Source organism: Argentina silus (genome assembly GCF_951799395.1).
Source record: "Argentina silus genome assembly, chromosome: 1".
Taxonomy (NCBI): domain Eukaryota; kingdom Metazoa; phylum Chordata; class Actinopteri; order Argentiniformes; family Argentinidae; genus Argentina; species Argentina silus.
This window is the reverse complement of record NC_139655.1, coordinates 38,488,449-38,508,024: the sequence shown is the minus strand read 5'-3', so window position 1 is coordinate 38,508,024 and position 19,576 is coordinate 38,488,449. Positions and strand designations below refer to the sequence as shown.

Sequence of the window (19,576 nt, the reverse complement as noted above, 5' to 3'; positions counted from 1 at the left end):
GTGGTAATGATAGGGCTTGGTGACTCAAAAATGTGCGGTGTACATAAATTAGCGTCGTATTCCAGCAACATAAAAGAGAGGGAATCCTACTTATGTTGAAATGGGGGCAAAGTGATGTAGCGATACCACATATTACGTAGTCATGCCTCTGTAAGTGTCACACACCATGGCTGAGTTGACTTTGAAGAACTGTGTAATGTTTGGTAATTACAGCTTTTGACCGGCCCAAAATGTATACATCGCTAACGACTAGCCACCATACACCAGACAAGGCTTCAAGCTTTCCTCCAGCCTCAAAGCCAGGCATGAAAACACATACTGTAGGTAAGTATGACTTTGACAGTTTAAGAGTAAAGCTGCTCTCCAGTAATCTATATTGTTTTCAGTATTGCTCTATGTGGATGATAGTATGATGTTGAACAAATGTATATTGCATGTGTAATGCGCACAATGTAAAACCTGTCCCCATGATACAGTGTACAGTGTGTTTCTCTCAAGAAAGCACATTATAGTCACATCTCATATATTCTGCAAAAAAAGGCTTGTTTCACAGGATGTTGCAGATGTTTTCCTGAGAAACAAAATGCCAAAATCAACAGCTATAAGCATTTGGCAATTGACATGGCTGTACCTGTCTTACACATGCATCAGAACTAGCTCGCTTGCTAAATGTCTTATCGCTTGTCTTATCATCCTATATCCAAGCTTATTCTAGTCTGGCAATGTTCACATGTCGCATGCTAAAAATAGTGGTACATAGCTATATCTTATCTCTCTACCTAGAGCCATAACTAGACAATTTATGTTGCATCCAAGAGATACGTGTTGCGGACCAGACTATCCCTTGTGCACAAATTAGCTAATTTGAATCTTCCTTGTCTGACCATCCCTTGCTGCAACATAACTTCTTCTGAGCGGCTTTGCATGCCTGTCGGTCGAAGGAGAGCATGTTATGATGGCGAACCGTCATTTGTTTCAGGAAAAGGCTGTCAACAACAGCTGTTTACAGCAGCTGTCCACTGCTGGCTGGCCTCAATCGCTCATTGTTTCCTTCCTTCTGCGGGCTAGTGTGCCTTTCATGGCTAATTAAGTCAAGCCATTGCCCCATCCATCAGGGAAGATTGTGCCTGGCAGGGTGCAGTTAAGGAGGGAAATGTGTGTGTGTGTGTGTGTGTGTGTGTGTGTGTGTGTGTGTGTGTGTGTGTGTGCATGTGTTTATAACTGCATTTGGTAGTAGGTGTTTGAGGGGTGTGATTGAGTGTTTATATCTGAATCTACCAATTCAACATATATTTGCTTGTATGCGTGTGTGTGGTTGTAATTGAGGGTTTTCACTATTCTAGATATCTTCCCTTTACATGTATTCGAAAGAAACTGAATACAAATGCACATGATTCCTCCAGATGATCCAGCCTGGAACTGAAGAACCTGCCGGTCCGTGGCAGACAGGACCGGAGGCACATCGACCCACCAAATCCCCCCGCTCGCCTGAGTCGTCATGCCCACCTAGCCTGTCTGTCTCCTGGGTCGTTATCTGCGCGGAGCCCCCTGACTCCAGGCTACTAGAAGTCAATACCTCATCTCCTGTCTGAGAGACTGGGGCCTACACTTCACTGGTTCCCTCAGCTCAGGCAGATTGGGTCTTTTAGCCCTTAACCCTTTCACTCTTTCATCTTGAAAAACAACAATACCTTTCAGATACACATACTCTGCCAATTGTTTTTAATCATTAGAATGGTTTTGAGATAATGTGAAGGTTTGATGATTTGAATCTATATTCTAAATATAATATCTTGCAGCAAGCTGCCTCATCCCTGTACCATATAATCATGGAAATACATTCATTCACCTTCATTCCACTTGAGTCAACATGAATTTCACAGGAACCCCTTGTGCACGTTGTGCACAACTTGAAATGACAGACAGACAGACAGACGGACAGACTGACAGACACACAGACAGGCAGACAGACAGAGACACATGCACGCACACACGCACATAATATAGAACTCATCAGGTTTTTTCTGCCATCTCCTGGCAGAAGAAAAACGTTTTCATTTCATAACCAAGCACAACAATTTCAAGGACGGCTGTAGCATATTGATTAAGCCTAAATGCAGAGACAGGGGATAGTCTGCCATGCATTCTCTGAAGAGACCAGAAACATGAGAGGGAGGCGTTGAGCATTTCATGTAAAATGCCACCATAAGAAAGGCTTAAAAGAAACAGAAAAAAATAGGCTTTTTTGCAGCAACATAATCAGTAAAAACGCTTCTTAAACCCCTTTAAACTGATTTCGCAGTATTTCCTTTTCTTAATCCGACTCTCCCTTTTAAATGCAAGTACAGAGCTCCTGGTGTGTCGTCTAATTACTTCATTTGAATACCTTGGAAACAGAGCCTCCACCTGCCATCCGAGAGCTGAGTGATAGGCCAGGCCTTTTCAGATTCTCAACCCCAGATTTATAGAGGGAGAGATCTATTCCCCCATCCCCCTACTCACACACACACACACACACACACACACACACACACACACACACACACACACACACACACACACACACACACCAAAACACACATACACACACACACTGCTCGGATGACTGGATGTGTTCTTGGATGACTTCCTTGAGGCCTTAACCCCCAACCCAAACACACACACATACACACACACACACACACACACACACACATTCACCCCACAGCACACCCAAACTCCAGTCGACAGAAATCTCAGAAAAAAAAACAATGTTGTTTTGCAGCCTTATTCAACAGTGTTTGTCTTCAGCGAGAGGACGTTTGTGTATGTATGTTTTGAAACATTATCGAACAAGAACATTGACTGGTCCTGGTGATACTGTAGGTGTAATAAGCCTCAATGACAATCTTTATAGTCATTCTTAAAGTGTTCAATGACCAAACTTTGAAGTTCAGGCCAGTTTTACTGACAACCCTGCATGTTCTATCACTTCAATGCAGATTCACATTCAGGTCATTCATATAATAAGACAAGATCTTTCTCTGCAACACCAGGTCATAAAAATAAATATTGATGCATTTGAGAAAACCAGCGTCCTAAAAATGGAAACAATGGCGCCTCAGAGAAGCCGCTTTGCAAACTGTCGAACAATGAAGATTGAAATGGGATTTCCTTTTGTTGCTTCCGAGATCTCAAAAATCTTGACCTCACAAGATTAGTTAGCACCTCTTTTCCATGAACTAAAATGCTGTTTCACTGTTCCCTTCACAACCCAAGCAAAAGAGCTGGTTCCAGTTTTTGAATAAAACATGATATATTTCAATTTTAATCCCAAGGCTTTTGATGCCTTGTTGCTACGGGCAAGACAGAAACGCATCAAGATTTAGGCATGAAAATCGAATTTTGAATGTTTTCATTTCGTACAATAGACTTGTGTGTTGTGTCTGTCTCTTTTTGGATAGTTAGCTTACAGTCTTCATAATAAGGAACATCCAAAAGGCAGCCATTTTATTAACCCAGAAATAAAAAGCTGGTCAGTGGATCCACCCATGTGATCTGTCCTCTAATTACCGCACTGGACATCCTGAGGGCTTCTAATTAGAACTGTGCCAGTCTCCCTCCTCTGTAATTGTGACTAATTTGTCCAGTTTGTGGGTTTTCGAGGAGGGTGTAATGAGCATCACAAACACATGTAGCCTTGGGCCGCAGACACGGTCCATTTGCCTTGATCAGCTGTTGTTGAGAAATAATCTTTACGTGGGAAAGAGAGAGTGGCTTTGATGTTTTATTCATGCATGCCGCAGCCGGACTGGATTGGAGTGACATTACCTATTTTGATATCCAGCGCAGGGGAGCGGTGTGGCTGAAAATCTCTACAGTAACCAGGATGAGATGATGCTGAGTGTAGAGATTTAGAAGTGGGCCTGATTGCTGGATGGAACGGTGCTTCCCACACAGAGCTTAGCGTCTACATCGTTTTCGCCTCAACCAAAGCCTTGTGAAATCAGCTAACTTAAGAGAACTGATAACACTTTAGATTAAATAGGTAAACAAACATAACAATAAATTATGCTAAACTCCATGTCAGATATCATAGACAATTACTGAATGGCATATAACCTCCTCCACTTAATATCGAACATTTTAAGCTGAAATACATGTATAAGTATGACAACATACTGTACAACCTTTTTGTACCAAAATAAGCAATTTTGGTTAAATAATGTATATTTAGACCCAAAGTCCCAGCTATCATTCAAATGAGTGAACTATAGTAGCTCTTACTATTTTGTGATCGACCTGAATCCTGCATTTTTCCCCTAATTAAATGTGCTCTAATTCATCATAAACGTGTGCACTGCCTATTTTTGCATTGAATGCACAGCCTGTTAATCTCTAATTACTAACTACCTTTAGTTAAATTATACTTGTATGGCACCTCTGTGTCACCTGCATTGTGTTTTCTGATGCATAAAAGACAGTTCCACGTGACTCAGCTTCCCTGGACTATTTTGTTGTACTGTGTGGTTTTACGTTGGGCGGTGAGTTGGTGATTTGGACCTGACCTGGATTTGATGTTGAAACTCAGGCCTTTGTGGCCTGTGGTCAATGTCCTTAAGGTTGTTTGATTAGGACTGAGCTGACAGTGTATACAGAAACAGAAGAATAAACAGTTTAAAGCTGTCTTGACTGATGTGGATCATTGTGTTATGGATTTGAAGCTGATTGGTTTGAAGTTAGTTGTGTATTTGAAGCTGTTTGGATTGGATCTGAACCATGTTATCGCTACTCAAAGCTGTTTTGATTGAACAGGGACTATTTATTTGGTGGCTGATGATTATTCGACTGAGGTTGAAAACAGTACACGCAAGGTCTGAGGCACACAGACGAATCCTCCAGTAGATCATGGTTCTCCCCACCTTGTGTGAAGCCAGACACGTTTTCCTGCACCTGTGGTGTCTGCACACTCAATAGAGAAAGAGACACACTCATTTAGACACCTCCACAGGAGTCGCAGATCACTGGGATGCCTTGGCAAACAGGGCTGTGCTGTAATAAGCCTAGCCTTCTGTCTGCAGAGAGGGGGTCCATCCTGAGGGAACCTGCCTCATATTTCAGCCATCTTGGTTTTAATCAATATTTATCCAACGAAGGCAGAGCAAGGTGAATTACTCTACAAGGTGAATAAATCAAAGGAGCATGCATGTTTTTAACCCTGATACTTGACATCTCATTCACTAATAAACTATTAATTAATTTTTACTATAATTTTTTACACACAGAGGGTCATTTTGTTAATTAATGTCCATGGCATGACTTAGATCATGAACTTAAAGACCTCCTCCAGAGGGGTGATTACCGTTTGTCACATGGTATACCTGACAACCTGAACGTTTCAGGTGGGAATTGGGTCAGACGTAACTTGACTCGACACTTGATGTTTAGGCCCCAACTTGTACAATATGCAAGATAGTGGGCTTAACGTTAAATCTAACAGGGCTCGACATTAACAAAGTAAACTTTTGGGCATTATTTAATTGTAAATAACCACATCAACATCTCCCTTTGGCTATGCAGCATGTATAAAGCTGCGGATAGTGACCACATCTCACGCTCCGCTTTGCCCTGTGCTGCACGGAGAGTGGCAGACAAGGGACAGATTTGTTTTATCATTGCTTGGGCAACGTTATAGAGCTGTTTCCTAAGCATACAATCAATTGATTTCTTGTTACCCTATTGAAAATGCTTTTGACAACATAAATATAGTTCTTTTGATCCATGCGTTCCAAAAAATCATTTGGCTTTCTTCATAAGACAACTGTGCTGTAACATGCTGCATACTGTGCTGAAACAAAATAACGTTACAACAAAATAACCTTAAAACAAAATAACCTTAGCTAAAAGTTAAAACATGGAACTAATAGCTGGGATTCTAATGACCCAGCGATAACAAGTTGAAAATACCCAATGTGATTATGACTTTACAGTACTTACAAGTTACAGTTATCTGATTCCACACCAGCCACAACAATGCAACACTAACAGCTAAGTAGCTAGTTCCATTCAGCTTAAGTATAACCAAATTAATCAGAGAACCAAACATTCTACAAAGACCACTGACATTACAATTAGTTTTTCTTGTCTCCCCAACATCTTACCATACTTACACTGTCTTTCTTTCATCCACAGCACACTCTACAAACCACCATAAAAACAATAATGGAAGACTTTAGCTGTAGTCATGAGGCAGCCCACTGTGGTTGTGTCCTTTTGCTTCAAAGAGACATGAATCTCTATCAGAGCACATGGTCACAAAGGACAGGCAGAACAAAAGAAGGGGACAGAACTGTTACGAGACAAAGGCTGAAATAATGGCGGTTTCTAACTAAAACCAAAGAGAAAAAGCAGGGGCTTCTCAGTAGGAGGCGAGGAGCCTGACGTGATGAAAGATTTAAGTGCTGGGGGAATTCAAAGGCTGAGTGACCCCAGGCCTTTTAGCCTATTTAGCCTAACAGGCACTATTTTGGTGTATTGAGTGTGAGTGTGAGTGTGTGTGAGTGTGTGTGTGTGTGTGTGTGTGTGTGTGTGTGTGTGTGTGTGTGTGTGTGTGTGTGTGTATGTGTGTATGTGTGTGGGGGAGGGGGGGGGAGTAAAAGACAAGAACATGACTTGACTTCTGATACACACATTTGATCAGATGAATGAAATGCTTTCCTTTCCAACCAGTCATCAATAGAGCTTTGAGAGAGAGAGAGAGAGAGAGAGAGAGAGAGAGAGAGAGAGAGAGAGAGAGAGAGACAGAAAGAGAGAGAAATGACACCTCTTTCCAGAGGTTTCCATCTGTGTGTGTAAACAAGACATAAGGCCCTGTAGCCTTTTTAGGCCCACAAAGACCTCAAGAGGAGGCCAATCCGCCACCTTAAGGTTTGGTTGAGCCTGTATGGACGAGGTGCCAACCACTCAGAGGTTAACCCTTGCTCCCCTCCCTTCAGCCATTACTCACATCATCAACACAAGTCATTCACTGTGCTCTCTTCACTTTGCAGTTCACAGAAGCCCTCCAATGTTCTGGGCACAGCCATTGCTCTGGCCCCAGAAGATAACCAGTGTGCAGATAACCTTAGCTCCAGTGAGCCTTGGTGATGGCTGTTCTACATAGAATAATGACCGGAAATTACAAGCCAAAAAAAAACAAGTGTCTGATCTACAGTAGGACCTATAGTTTCCGAAAGTGACCCAAATTCTAATTTGCGCCGATTGCTCAAGTCTTGCAGATTGTTTGGGTCTTACATATGCTTTCATGTCTCTGAAATTCTTTCAGATTCTGGAGAACTTTTGGAATTCTCAAGCAATTGTCCATCTTTCAGATAAAAACACCAAAAAATAGATGATCTTTCAGATGGTTGAGGTCACACTGAAATGAGTCCATCCATTCATGGCATTGCATAACATTTATTTCCCAGATTGGACGACATTTGGTGCGTCTTCACTTGATACCAGCATCTCAGTTCATTTCCTCAAACAGCCTATCTACCTGCCAGAAATTGCAGACCTAGGTGTAGGGAATGGCCAGGCAAAACTGAGATCCCATGTCCTTATTTATCGATTAATCTGATAGATTTCATCACCCCCCCCCCCTTCCCCCACTGTGTCTTGGCTGCTAGCTTCCCTCCCGATGAAATGAGACCTACTGGCAGATACTCTTCAAACGGCTCCCTGTGGACCGGGCCAACATCCTCTAATGCAACCTTCCCTCCTTCACTCTCTCTGCTTCCTCTCTTTCTCTACTTGACACACATAGAGTACACACTCAAACAGACTGACACACACTCAAACACACACAGACAGACGCATAGACTTGGACCAACACACATAGGAATAGTTAAGAACCAGACATGACACATGTACACTCACACATATTGTCTTTGAACTCTATTTTCTCTCGTTCAGCCTCCCTCTCTCTCTCACAAATAAAAGGGATTCTGAAATCCAGTCAGAAGGTTTCAAAGGTAACGGAAGGCTTCCAAGGCTGTCCAACGAAACAGGTTGAAGTCCACCAAAACACACATAGACACACACTACCTCCACTAGCCTCTCCACACACGCATGCACACACGCACACACTAAAGGCAAGGTGACAAAGCCTCCACCTCCACATATATCAGGCTGTGAGTGTGAGTAGTACAGCTGGGGGCCATAAACCGGCAAATGGCATCATCACACATTGGAAACAAACCAGCCTGCCATCTCCAAGCTCAAGTCAACCTCTTTACTGTTATCCCCTGGCCCTGTAATTTGCATAATCACAGCAATATAATTTCAATTTCAGATTGTTTGTTTTGTCTCTTTCACAAAAAAATAGTAGCTGCACATAGCAGCTCCTCTTTGTCAATAATGGATTTCCACAAAGATGTCCTTACAGAGATTCCTTCTGGATGTTGCTTTTGTCTTAACTGGGGCATGCACCTAGACATTTCATAGAGGTCCGTTCTTAAAGTCAATGGACAAGGTTTTTGTCTTCAGTAATGCAGTTCTCACAGTCCTCGTGAGGAATGTTTCTAGCCTCTCTGCACGTTCTTAGTGTTGATGCAAGCCTGATGGGACAGACTGTGAGGGAGCACAGCAACTACAAAACATGGAGAATGCCAGAGGAGAAAGAACCCTATGTACATTGTCTTTACATTTTCATTTGGAGACTGTGGGTTCATTTAATTTGCCTATTAACCTGAAATCAAACTAGCTGTCAAAGCCCGTAGCCTATATCTCTCTGCGTTGGTCTTAGGGCATAGTCTTTAAGAGTGTCTTCTTCTCCCGATCCCTTGCAATCGTATTAATCTCATGGTGATTGTGTTACGGAGGTGGAAAATTCTCACCCAATATTGATCTTGAAGCAGAGACACAACCAAGTCAAGCGCTGTTCGATTTGATTTTACTGCTTAGAGTGACATGAGACATCACTCTCCTCTGTGCGACTAAGCAGATTTAACATCGGCTTTCTCCAGATGCTCGAGACTGCAACATTTGTTGCAGAGGTCTGTGCTGGAGAAGCAAAATGAGAAAAGCAGATTTGGCAAATGATATACAGTGATAAACAAAAACAAGGCAGGAAAAGTAAAACAGAATACTGTGATTCAGACCGAAAATCAGAGGAGCTATCCACGAAACAATACTGCAGGACTATCATAGGCCTGTGATAAACTGAGTTTATAGGCATTGTATGGGGAGGGGGACTGCGTAGGTGCAGTTGAGACTGGACTCTATATTGAGTAGTGTGTAGGAAACCCTGTTCTCTTGGTTGTGGGGAGCCATTTTGTGGAGGACACTGAGTTGGAGTGGTGGAGATCAAGCTCCACGTTCAGCAATAAATACAATTATCGCTAAAGGGTATTGTTACTTGTAGCACAGCTTGGGCAGTGCCTGAAGAAACAAGTGTTAATTTAAGTATGGACAGAGTATCATGTATTTAGGCCTGAAGAGTACTGTAACATAGCTTGGTGTCAGGGTTGGCTCTCTCAGCTAGCAGAGATTAGCTTGTTTAGTTGTTATTTGGCGACTATATGCATTTTCCGACAGATCCACTGCATAAACTTTCAGCTGATTTAGCCTCATTTGTCATTGATTAGATATGGTAATGTCACTGTAGATAGTCGGTAGTTAGCATTCCAATAAAGTGTGCATGGATTTGGCAGAGCCTATTGTGACGCTTAATGAACATACTGTATATAGGACAGCAGAAGATGACTGTGACATCAGCCCATATTTGCTGACAAATACACCTTCCCCCGCTCCACAACTTCCCCCACACCTTCCCCCACTACATTGTTTAAAAGAGGTAGTCTAGCTATCACACTGGTTAGGCTACTCCTAAAGCCCACACTTCCAAGCTGGGTAGCCTAAAAATAATTTGAAATGCATAAGTGAACACAAACATTTGATTATTTTCATGATGTAAAATTTTATTGATAACAATTCTCTAAAATATTCAACATTTTGGCGACACTGAAATCTGGATTGTACTCAGCATTCGAATTGTATCTCTAAAAGACTATCTAGTGGCTAGATAAATTGTTACACTTTTGTTTCTTAATGGGAAACGATTTGAGCTTGTAAGCAGAGCTCAAGCAAGCGCACACAAAATGTGTAGCCTACAGATCATGAATGTCACACATATCAAGAACTGTCCGACGGGTTAGTGTTAACCCTTAACTTACCATTCTCCCCTCCACCTATGACCCTCTCTATTAGTAGATTGCTTTGGTTTAGTTTGTTATTTTTGCTTTGGTTTGTTATGTTATTTTTTTTGTTTATTATTTTGTTGTGCTGGTGTAGGCAACCCCCTTTAGGTTGGGTATCATAATACGGGCTAGGTATAATTATCATAATACGGGCTAGGTATAATTATCATAATACGGGCTAGGTATAACTATCATAATACAGGCTAGGTATAACTATCATAATACAGGCTAGGTATAAGTGTCATAATACGGGCTAGGTATAAGTGTCATAATACAGGCTAGGTATAACTATCATAATACAGGCATAATATCATGATGTGATCATTCGATCTTTAGGGTCTATGACCAGATCTTCCCAATGCATGTGGGACACCACATGGCTCTGCATATTTCCTTTGGGTGTATAATAAACCTGGGATATTGTGAAACTGCAATCCCTGTTGTCTGTGATGTGTACTCAGCACACTCCATCCCATAGTGGTTTTACTACAGGCCTGTGTGGTCAAGCAACTTGAGACTATCACAATATCAATACAGATAAGATCACAAAAATGGCATCGTATCATAGAAAACACAGTAACATAAAAATCCACAATAGTGAAATGGCCAGATTATTTGTGCTAGGGTACCTCCTGTGTATCATAAAACACTTTCTGAGGCAAATCCCTTCTGCCTACTTGTGTACAGAATGAATGAATTTGCCCAGGAACTCAGTGGTGCGAGACTAATCAGGCCCCATTCCAATTCTGGGCACACACAAGAGAACACCAGACCCGTTCTCTAAGCACAGGCAGCAAACCAGCAGGTGATTTCAACGTGATGCATTTTAATTCACATGCAGTGATGGAGACTGATAGTTTGCAGCAATGAAACCAAAATTCTTACCTGTTTCCTGTCGTTGTGTAAGTGGAGACCACAGATGATTCTGCTGTTCAAGACTCATACTGTAGGCCTATACCCAAACCATCCTTCTTAGGGTTCTTTTGTCTATCCACAATCAATGGGAAGGGAAAGTAACTCCAACCCTGTAGAGGTTAATGCACAACTGCCCCTACAGTGCATATGAGCTTGGAAGGTTCAATATCACAGAGGAGAGAAACAAAGGCCTGCCCTAGATAGCCATACTCAAAAAAGTGAATAAATACATACCAATACGTTTGCTATAAATATGAAATAAGTTTGATCCAAATTTAAATAATATGAAATAATATGATGGACATATATAAAATACTGCTGATGTAGAATACACATTAGCTCGTCGGGTATGAATATATTTATGATGTAGCCTAATTCAGTAATTTGCCATCCAAAGTACACATGCAATAACCAGACTATACCCTTGGGCTAACGAGCAGAAAGACAACAATACCATCTTGCCATCTGTCACAAATTTGGCAATTATTTGGACACGTGTGCACTGGCCCCATGCAGCCATTATCTTTCCCTAACACTGGAAGTGCTCTCTCTTTACAAAACATGATTTTGGGGGAAAAGCCTCTCTAAAAAGGTATTGTGTTCAATTCCAGGCTAGTTAGCATGGTTAATAGGCACATAATGAGAGTATCCAGGCAATCATTTACCTTTTTGTGTTTCTATATGAGAGGAAAACAAAGGAGGTGAGTTCCTCAATGCAGACACAACATTCAGTAAAGGGGGGCTGGCCTGGAATGTCTTTTGTTGCCATGGCTTTGCCACAAACCTGTGCTTAACACACAGGATGTATACACCCTAAGTAATGGACTCAGACTTTAGTGAATGAATCCTGATAGACCAAGACTTCCTGGTTAGGCATCTGTGTCTGGGAGCCCGGGGAAAAAGACTACAGTAGTTACAGCTGGAATGAATGGGTCAATGATGAGGCACTATTGAACCTCATTGGCTCTGGTCAGAAACAAACCTTGCTCTTACAAAACCCTAGCTCTTACATCTTGGATACTTTTGTACACCAGCAAGATTGCCAAAGTATACCTTGTTTCTCAGAGTGCAAGAATTACTACAATCATGCTCACATCCATCCAACATATCAGATCTACAGAAGCGTTTAGGGTGGAAGGACTAGAGGGTTGTTTCTGGATGGGGTCAATGAGAGTCCACTGCCCAAGTGCAGTGAGATAGACTTTAATATAATAATAATAATAATAATAATAATAATAATAATAATAAATGCCATTTAGCTGACGCTTTTATCCAAAGCAACTTACATTGCAGTGTGTGCATACATTTTTCAGTATACATGGTTCCAGGGGAATCAAACCCACAAACATACGTAATGCCAAGTAGCTCAGGCTAATGTTGTACACCTTGATTAGGCTACAGATCACTTCACTTAAATGACATTTCCAACTTGCATCAAAGTGAACATTTCATGATAGCATGTGTACACACTCAGGCAGCTACTGTATATGGCTAAATGAAACAATGTTGTTTTGGTGCAAAACAAACAGGGCACATTACAAGCTTTGTTCCTTGCGCAACACAAATTACTCATACACAAACTACTCCCACAAAAACTCCTACTCGGACAGCTGTCTAGACATTGTATTGGGAAAACACAGCAACATACTCAGGTTAACTAATCTCAAGTTCTTATCTTCACTGCAAGTGGGATACATTTATACCATTTATTAATCGAATACCTTGGTTGGGTGGAGCAAAAAACAACATTTTCCTTCAGGTTTTCTTCAATTTTCTTCAATGTTGCAAACTAGCGTAGGCAACAACTCTCTGCAAAATAGCCCTACCCAGTTGGAAAAGACGCACATAACAACAAGCAGCCATTCTACAGGTATGTGGGGGAGGGTTCTTGGGACATCACATCCAATGAAATTGCGAGCACATTCTCCCATTGCTCCATCTAGTTCAATCCAAGCCAGAACGGCTAATCTAAAATTCTCCAGAACTCCAAAATAGAGGTGAGAACAACATGATTTGGAAGTATGGCTACACAAGGCTATTGAGTGACCACCCAGAACCAAGTACAGAATGTCCATAACCACATACCAAGTCAAAAGAAAACACAAACAAAAGTCTGCATTATTTTCAAAAGTCTGCATTATTTTCTCCTTTATGGGGAATATACCAGGAGAAACTGTGTCGACCAGGCTAATGGTATCCATGCATAAAAGGCCTTGTACCAGTGCAACATTGGCACTGTTTTTTCCTAAGCAAATAAAAACATTTCTTAGTTGCATATTTTAACTTTCAGTATAACTAAAATCAAATGTATTTACAGGTGTTATCCTCTGGGACATGTACTCTGTTTGAATTTTGTGTTACTCCCAAATAAAACTTAATCAATCAAAATACTGTAGAATAAAAACATCCACAACTGGAGTGGTGCAGAGGCTCCAGCAGCTCTCTGCTTAAGAGCCCCTCTAATACTTAGAAATGAAGCCTTCGCAATTTCACTGCCAGTGTTGTTTTCATAAACCTGTCATTCATGCATAATCTAAAAAGCCATCAACGCATGCAGCATTACAACACATAATTGACAGTTGCACATTAAGCTGATGTTATAAAAATCGTATAAAAACTGAAATAGGATACTGCTTTTAAGACATTCAGACTGTGTTTTATGGCTTAACACGAGCTCGGGCTTCAGGAAAGGTAATATCACTTGATATAAGCTACAATTATAACTTTTACATTGACATTGCCTAAAGCAGATTTGTGCGATTTGTGCGAGCCTTTGTGAGTCAAGCTAATATCCCACGTGAAAATGAATGGAAGAGGTAGAAAAGCTGTTAAGGCCATACAAACTTGATTACCTGTTTAACAGATTTCTTAGCTTAAGTCATTGGTGTTTTGGTTATGGAAAAGTGTGATAGTTGTAATTACCTCATTATGCTATTTTTAAGTCATATCATAATGCAGGGGTAGGCCTATACAGTACACAGTATTTACTGGAAAAAATTACAGACTGTGGCTTTAATGAAAATGCTGCTATTTAAACATCGGTCATGCACTTCTGTCTTTCCTAAAATGCAACACTGTCCCTTTAAGGTCAAAGCCAACCATCAGCCAGTCATACATGCGAAAATAATAACTAGAAAATAATTTTTAAAAATGATAATTTCATTTATTTTTAAATTTAATTCTTTGGGCCGGCCTGATTAGAAAACGATGGATTCACCATATTAATCATCATTTATAATGTTTTTATTGTTATTTTGCTTTATTTATTTATTTATTGAAAGTAAAACGGGGCATCCATTAAACAATGACTCACGTCTGTGTGGCCTAACTGTCTAATTCTAAAATGCAGCTGTTTGTAATATTCCATGGTATAGACCCTCCTCCAGACATTATTGCAGCTGTTTCATGACTTCAAGTAAGGAAGGAGCAAAGCTCAAAATGACTACAAAAACAAGAAGGTCTGTCCCCTTCCCAAGAACACGAAAAAATACCTCCATGTCAGTGTTTCTGGTGATAAACACCCACATTGGATGAAAACACAAACATTTAACTAGTTGACAAATTCATTGCCTATTGTAGAAACAATTAAAACGGCTCCCACCCCATTATTTTTAAGTTAATTGGTTATCCTAACCCCAGCTGTTAGAGCTGATTAGTAGCTAAATCCATCTCAGCTGGAGAGAAATCCAGCACACACAGGGGTCCCTGAAACTAACGTAGACAAACACTCTTCTGATTGATCAGTCCAGGAACTAATACCACAGCATGTATAACTAAAATGCAAAAGGATAAAGGTTTCTCTAATGCAGGTTCTGGAGGTCAGGAAACCTGCATTATGTGTGTCTACATCCAAAGTCAGGAGCTTGTCAATCAAGTGAGTGAAAGCCTCCGTTGGGTGATCATAAGAACAGAGAGGAAATCTTGACACCTCTATACCTCCTGGGATATGGGATGAGTAGCAGCATTGCCCTTGACTGAGACATAGAAGTCAACAGTCCCTAGAGGTTCTTCCTCCAACACAAATCAACCCAAGCTTAAAGGTACTCCTTATTCTCAGTTTCAGCTCATTGTGAGGCCCAAAAACATATGTTTGTAAACCTCAGTAAAATAAATTACTGCACAATACAAATACAATTTCACAGACTGAATCTGGTTAACGTCAAAATAGCCAAATGTTAGAGTGCCGTATTGGCTACAAATACATTTTAGTCATATAAGGCATATGAGGCATAGCAATATTGTGTCATATCTTGGTCATGTCAATAACTGCAATAACATGCACTGTCTTCGGTCTTCTTGCTTTATTAAAAAAGGAGACATGCAATCACTATGTAAAACTTCTGTATGAATACTTTTAATTGCCTGATATGAATGTTTTGATTTATTTATTTATTAGCGGTTGTTGTTGTTTCTCCATGATGATGATTATTTGTTGTCTGTGATTTGAATAAATTGTGCTCCTTCACACAGATAAATGAAAAGGGAATTCTCTCATTGATCATATCACTGTTTGTTTATGCTCGATTAACAAGAATATTACGCTTGTTATACCATGTAAAACAGCGAGAAATAGTGAGGAACTGTTTTTCCAAACACAATATTTAAAAAATCTAATTTCCTTGTCTTTGCATGGTAGGAGATGTTCATCCAAACATTTAGGCATGTATCCATGTGAGGATAGTACAATTTTCCTTGAGGACCCTCAATCATGTTCATAGCTGGATATGACACTGTGGCAATTCAGGCTAAATGTGTAGCCCAAGGGCACAACAAGAGTACTGTGTGGCCCATTTAAGATTAGAACCTGCTGTGTACTCCATTCTATAAAACACTGCCATTACAGAACTTGATACTGACTTCAGATCAGTCTGGAAGGCAAGCTTGCCCGCACGCTGAACTAGTTATTTGGGCAGTTCCTTGTAAAAGGACACATGAAGCCCAAAATGTGAAATTCATCAGAGCATATCAAATTGGGTGTCAAATGAAAGCTAAGAGTCTATATTTTGGGGAAATTAAGTTAGAAATACATTTCTCAACAATCTTCCATTATAAGAATAGGGATAAGCAAAGGCTTTGTGTAAAAAGTGTCAATCAAAAAGTGGTGTTAAGAAAAACATCAAAGATCATTAATATTCAAGATCATTAATATTCAGTCAACCAATATCAATACTTATATTTAATTTTTAGGAAAGGCTTCTGTAAGTTTAAGAATCATTTCCCAGCCTCCGGGTCATTCTGTTACCAAAACCCCACATAAGTGTAATATATTGTAAAATTGCTCTGCCTCATGAGGAGTGAAGATAATGAAAGTTAACAAAAGTAGGAAGTATAGGTAGACCTATCAAATACTTGTAGTGTTTGTACTGATATTGATTTAGTTTACAAATTAATAAGTGATTAAAACTGGTCATTCTGTTACCAAATCGGTAACGGAATTACTGAAATTTAATTGGCTACATTCACTTATTGTACAGTGGGAGAACCCTTTAAGGAACCCTTTTGGGTTCCATGTAGAACACTTTTCAATGAGGGTAAAAGGGTTCCAAAAGGGTTCCTCTACAGGCACAGCTGAAAAACAGTGGGAAATCAAACAGTAGTAGTTACAAACCACTTCATCATCATCCTCACCAAGCACCGCATCAATATTCTCATCCTCATCCTGATGTTCCACTAATTGGAGACTTCATTGGTGTTGAGTACAGTGGGGAAAGCAAAGCCAGCAAATCACATAAATATGTATGTGGTTTCATAAAAAAAACAGGGATATTTTAGGGTCATTCTGTTACTGAACTTTGAAGCTGCACAGTTCTTAAAGTAAATGTTTTTGTTTTTAATTATCGTTATCATATTGTTGTTTGTTAAACTTTGCGATCAAGGGTTTTTGTTTGGCATACGTTTGAAAGTGACAAATCCCAGGGTCATTCTGTTACCGTGGAATTGCCCCTTTGTCACAGTAGACTTCCAGAGAGGTCTAATGACGGTTTCAGCAGGATAATTGCTCAGCGACATAAATTACGACAATGAAAGATTAATATTCAAGCATGGCCGTGCTAATGTTGGAGCTCTTGTTGAAATTTTAATTAAATCTTATTAGATTCAGCAGCATGATAGAAACATTTCTAAGAATATCACAGGCACGTGAGATTCACTCAATCAGGTAGCACATTGAGAGGTAATGAAGCTTATGAATACTGCATGAGCTGCTATGCTCTGTCAGTGGTGGCTGAATCAAGGTTTCAAACTTGGGGAAATTCTTTTTGAAGAAAATCTCCTGAGGGGTACATGCTTAATAGTCCCACAAAGTGCCAAATTATAAAATGTTTCTTATCTCAGTCGGTGCATACATTTAAGATTTGCTCACTGTGTCCTTTGAATAATCATAGACATTCAATAAATGTGTAACAGATTCGATCCACAACCTCAAACTGTCAGTGGTGGAGAGGCAAGCGTTTCAGCATGGGGAACAAAGTATATATTCCCTTACCTAACGTTCTTTCATTTTAGTGAACATATGTCACTCATAAAATCTGTAAACCACACTATTACACAGCCCAGCTCTGAACTGGTTTACAAGACCCCCTTCAAATGTGGAGGGCAGCAGCACGCATGCACGCACGCACGCACGCACAGACACACACACACACACACACACACACACACACAGTTTTTTTTTACCTGCTGATTGCATATAATGGGGGAGAACATGAAGGACCACTCATTGTTTTTGTTTGTTTGGGTGTCTTTTCTGTTAAATCATTGTTGACATTGCTACAGTATGTACAGTAAATGTCTATGGTTACAGGGTAAAACCTGCCTTTTGTATCAAAATGATCCTGAGCTAGTGTCTAAGGAACGTGACTCAAATCGATTTCTTTTCTTTCGGAAAAAAATAAAATAAAGAAGTGATTCCACTATGGTACTCTATATTTGAATTTTTTAGGTAGCCAGATAAGGAGCTTGAAAGTCACCTCACTTTGGGCATGAGTGTAAGGAACTAACATGTGAGTGTGATATTGAAATAGCACTCACTGTACTGTAAATTAGCACACACAGTTTAAATCATTCAAACTGCATTTACTGCGATTTACTTCACAGATAACTATCTGGTCTATTACCTTTAGGGCATTAAAATGGCAGCAAGTTATGATTTGTTATGATGTCCCTCCACCATGTTTGGGTTAGGGTTAGTGTATTGTGTATAATGTATGGCATTTCAACAATAGTCAAAAGAGTTGGCTAAAGACCAGCATGAACGCAAATCTGAGGATGACACAACAAATTCCATCAGATAAGAACCTTCAATGTTCAGACTACAAGCCTGTTTGATCTGGACACACTTGCTATTACAAACTGGAGAAATTGTGTTCAAGGCCTACCCACAGCAAATGAGTAGGCAAATTAGACCGAAAATCAATCCCAATTCCAATCAGTTCATCAATCAGTTTTTTTGTTTTGTTTTGGATAGTATAAATAAAACATTCCATTTGCCTTTGCTGATATAATATGGTGTTCCTCTATATTTGGTCGTGAAGATTAGGTTCAGAGTGCATCCATCTATGATGAAAATGCTTAATTTTTAATGCAAAACACTGAAAAGAAAAAGGCAATTTTGATGTTCATGAATAAAACATGTATACAAGGTTATTTCAACACCCTCAAGTGACTAGGCTACAACAGTATGCCCTATTTAAATCTCAGGAGATGGACAGGAGAAGACAATCTTCCCTTAAATTGTTAATAAAACAGAACGGATGTATAGGCCTATAGGCAAGAGCGTCGCCTGCCTTTTTGGCGACATAAAAGGGTGGATGACAAGAGAGATGGAAGGTACACAACCTTGCAATTACAGGGGGCAGGGCGGGGTTCAACTCTGCGACTATTGACAACGTACCAACAGCCAACACATGTGTCAGACAGCAACACAGGAGAGGACCACTTCAAATGTGCCAATCCGTAGGCCCATGAAAGGAACTGCGCATCTTCTCATAACACACAGTAGCAGATCAGGAGCAAAACTTACATGAGGGAGTTGGATAAAGCGTCAAAACGTTCACAAACATTAATTATAAGCCCTATTGAAAAAGAAAATAGGGCATAGCCTATCTGTGATGTGTTGAGCACACTCACCTGTGCAGTCTTTTCCTTTCCCCTTGCATTCGCCACTTTGTGGGTAGGATGCGTGTGTTCCAGGCAGGGAAGCGATAGCCACGAAGCAGAGGAACGCCGAGTAATAGCCAGCCAAAGGTCCGAGCAACCTCCCTGGACGCAAGCTTCCCACCATGATGAACGGATGGAGATGATCCCCACCAAATAAGGCTATACCGTCACAGAATGTATCCCGATCGTAATTCAGTTCAACACCTCTGCGTAAATATTGAACGGAAACGGTGCTGAATGGATGAAGGTGTAGAAGTAGGGACAACGGGACGTGATTGCACAGAGAA

At 40.4% G+C, this 19,576-nt stretch overlaps 1 protein-coding gene across 1 annotated transcript in view; it reads right to left on the bottom strand.

Moving 5' to 3' along the window:
• Positions 1-19,576, bottom strand: part of LOC310806437 (tomoregulin-1-like) — a 44,922-nt gene extending 25,346 nt beyond the window's left edge. Inside the window, exon 1 of the mRNA XM_083672532.1 lies at positions 19,260-19,576. Coding sequence (XP_083528658.1) covers positions 19,260-19,413 — 154 coding nt within the window. The 5' untranslated portion in view covers positions 19,414-19,576. The remainder of the gene's footprint in view (positions 1-19,259) is intronic.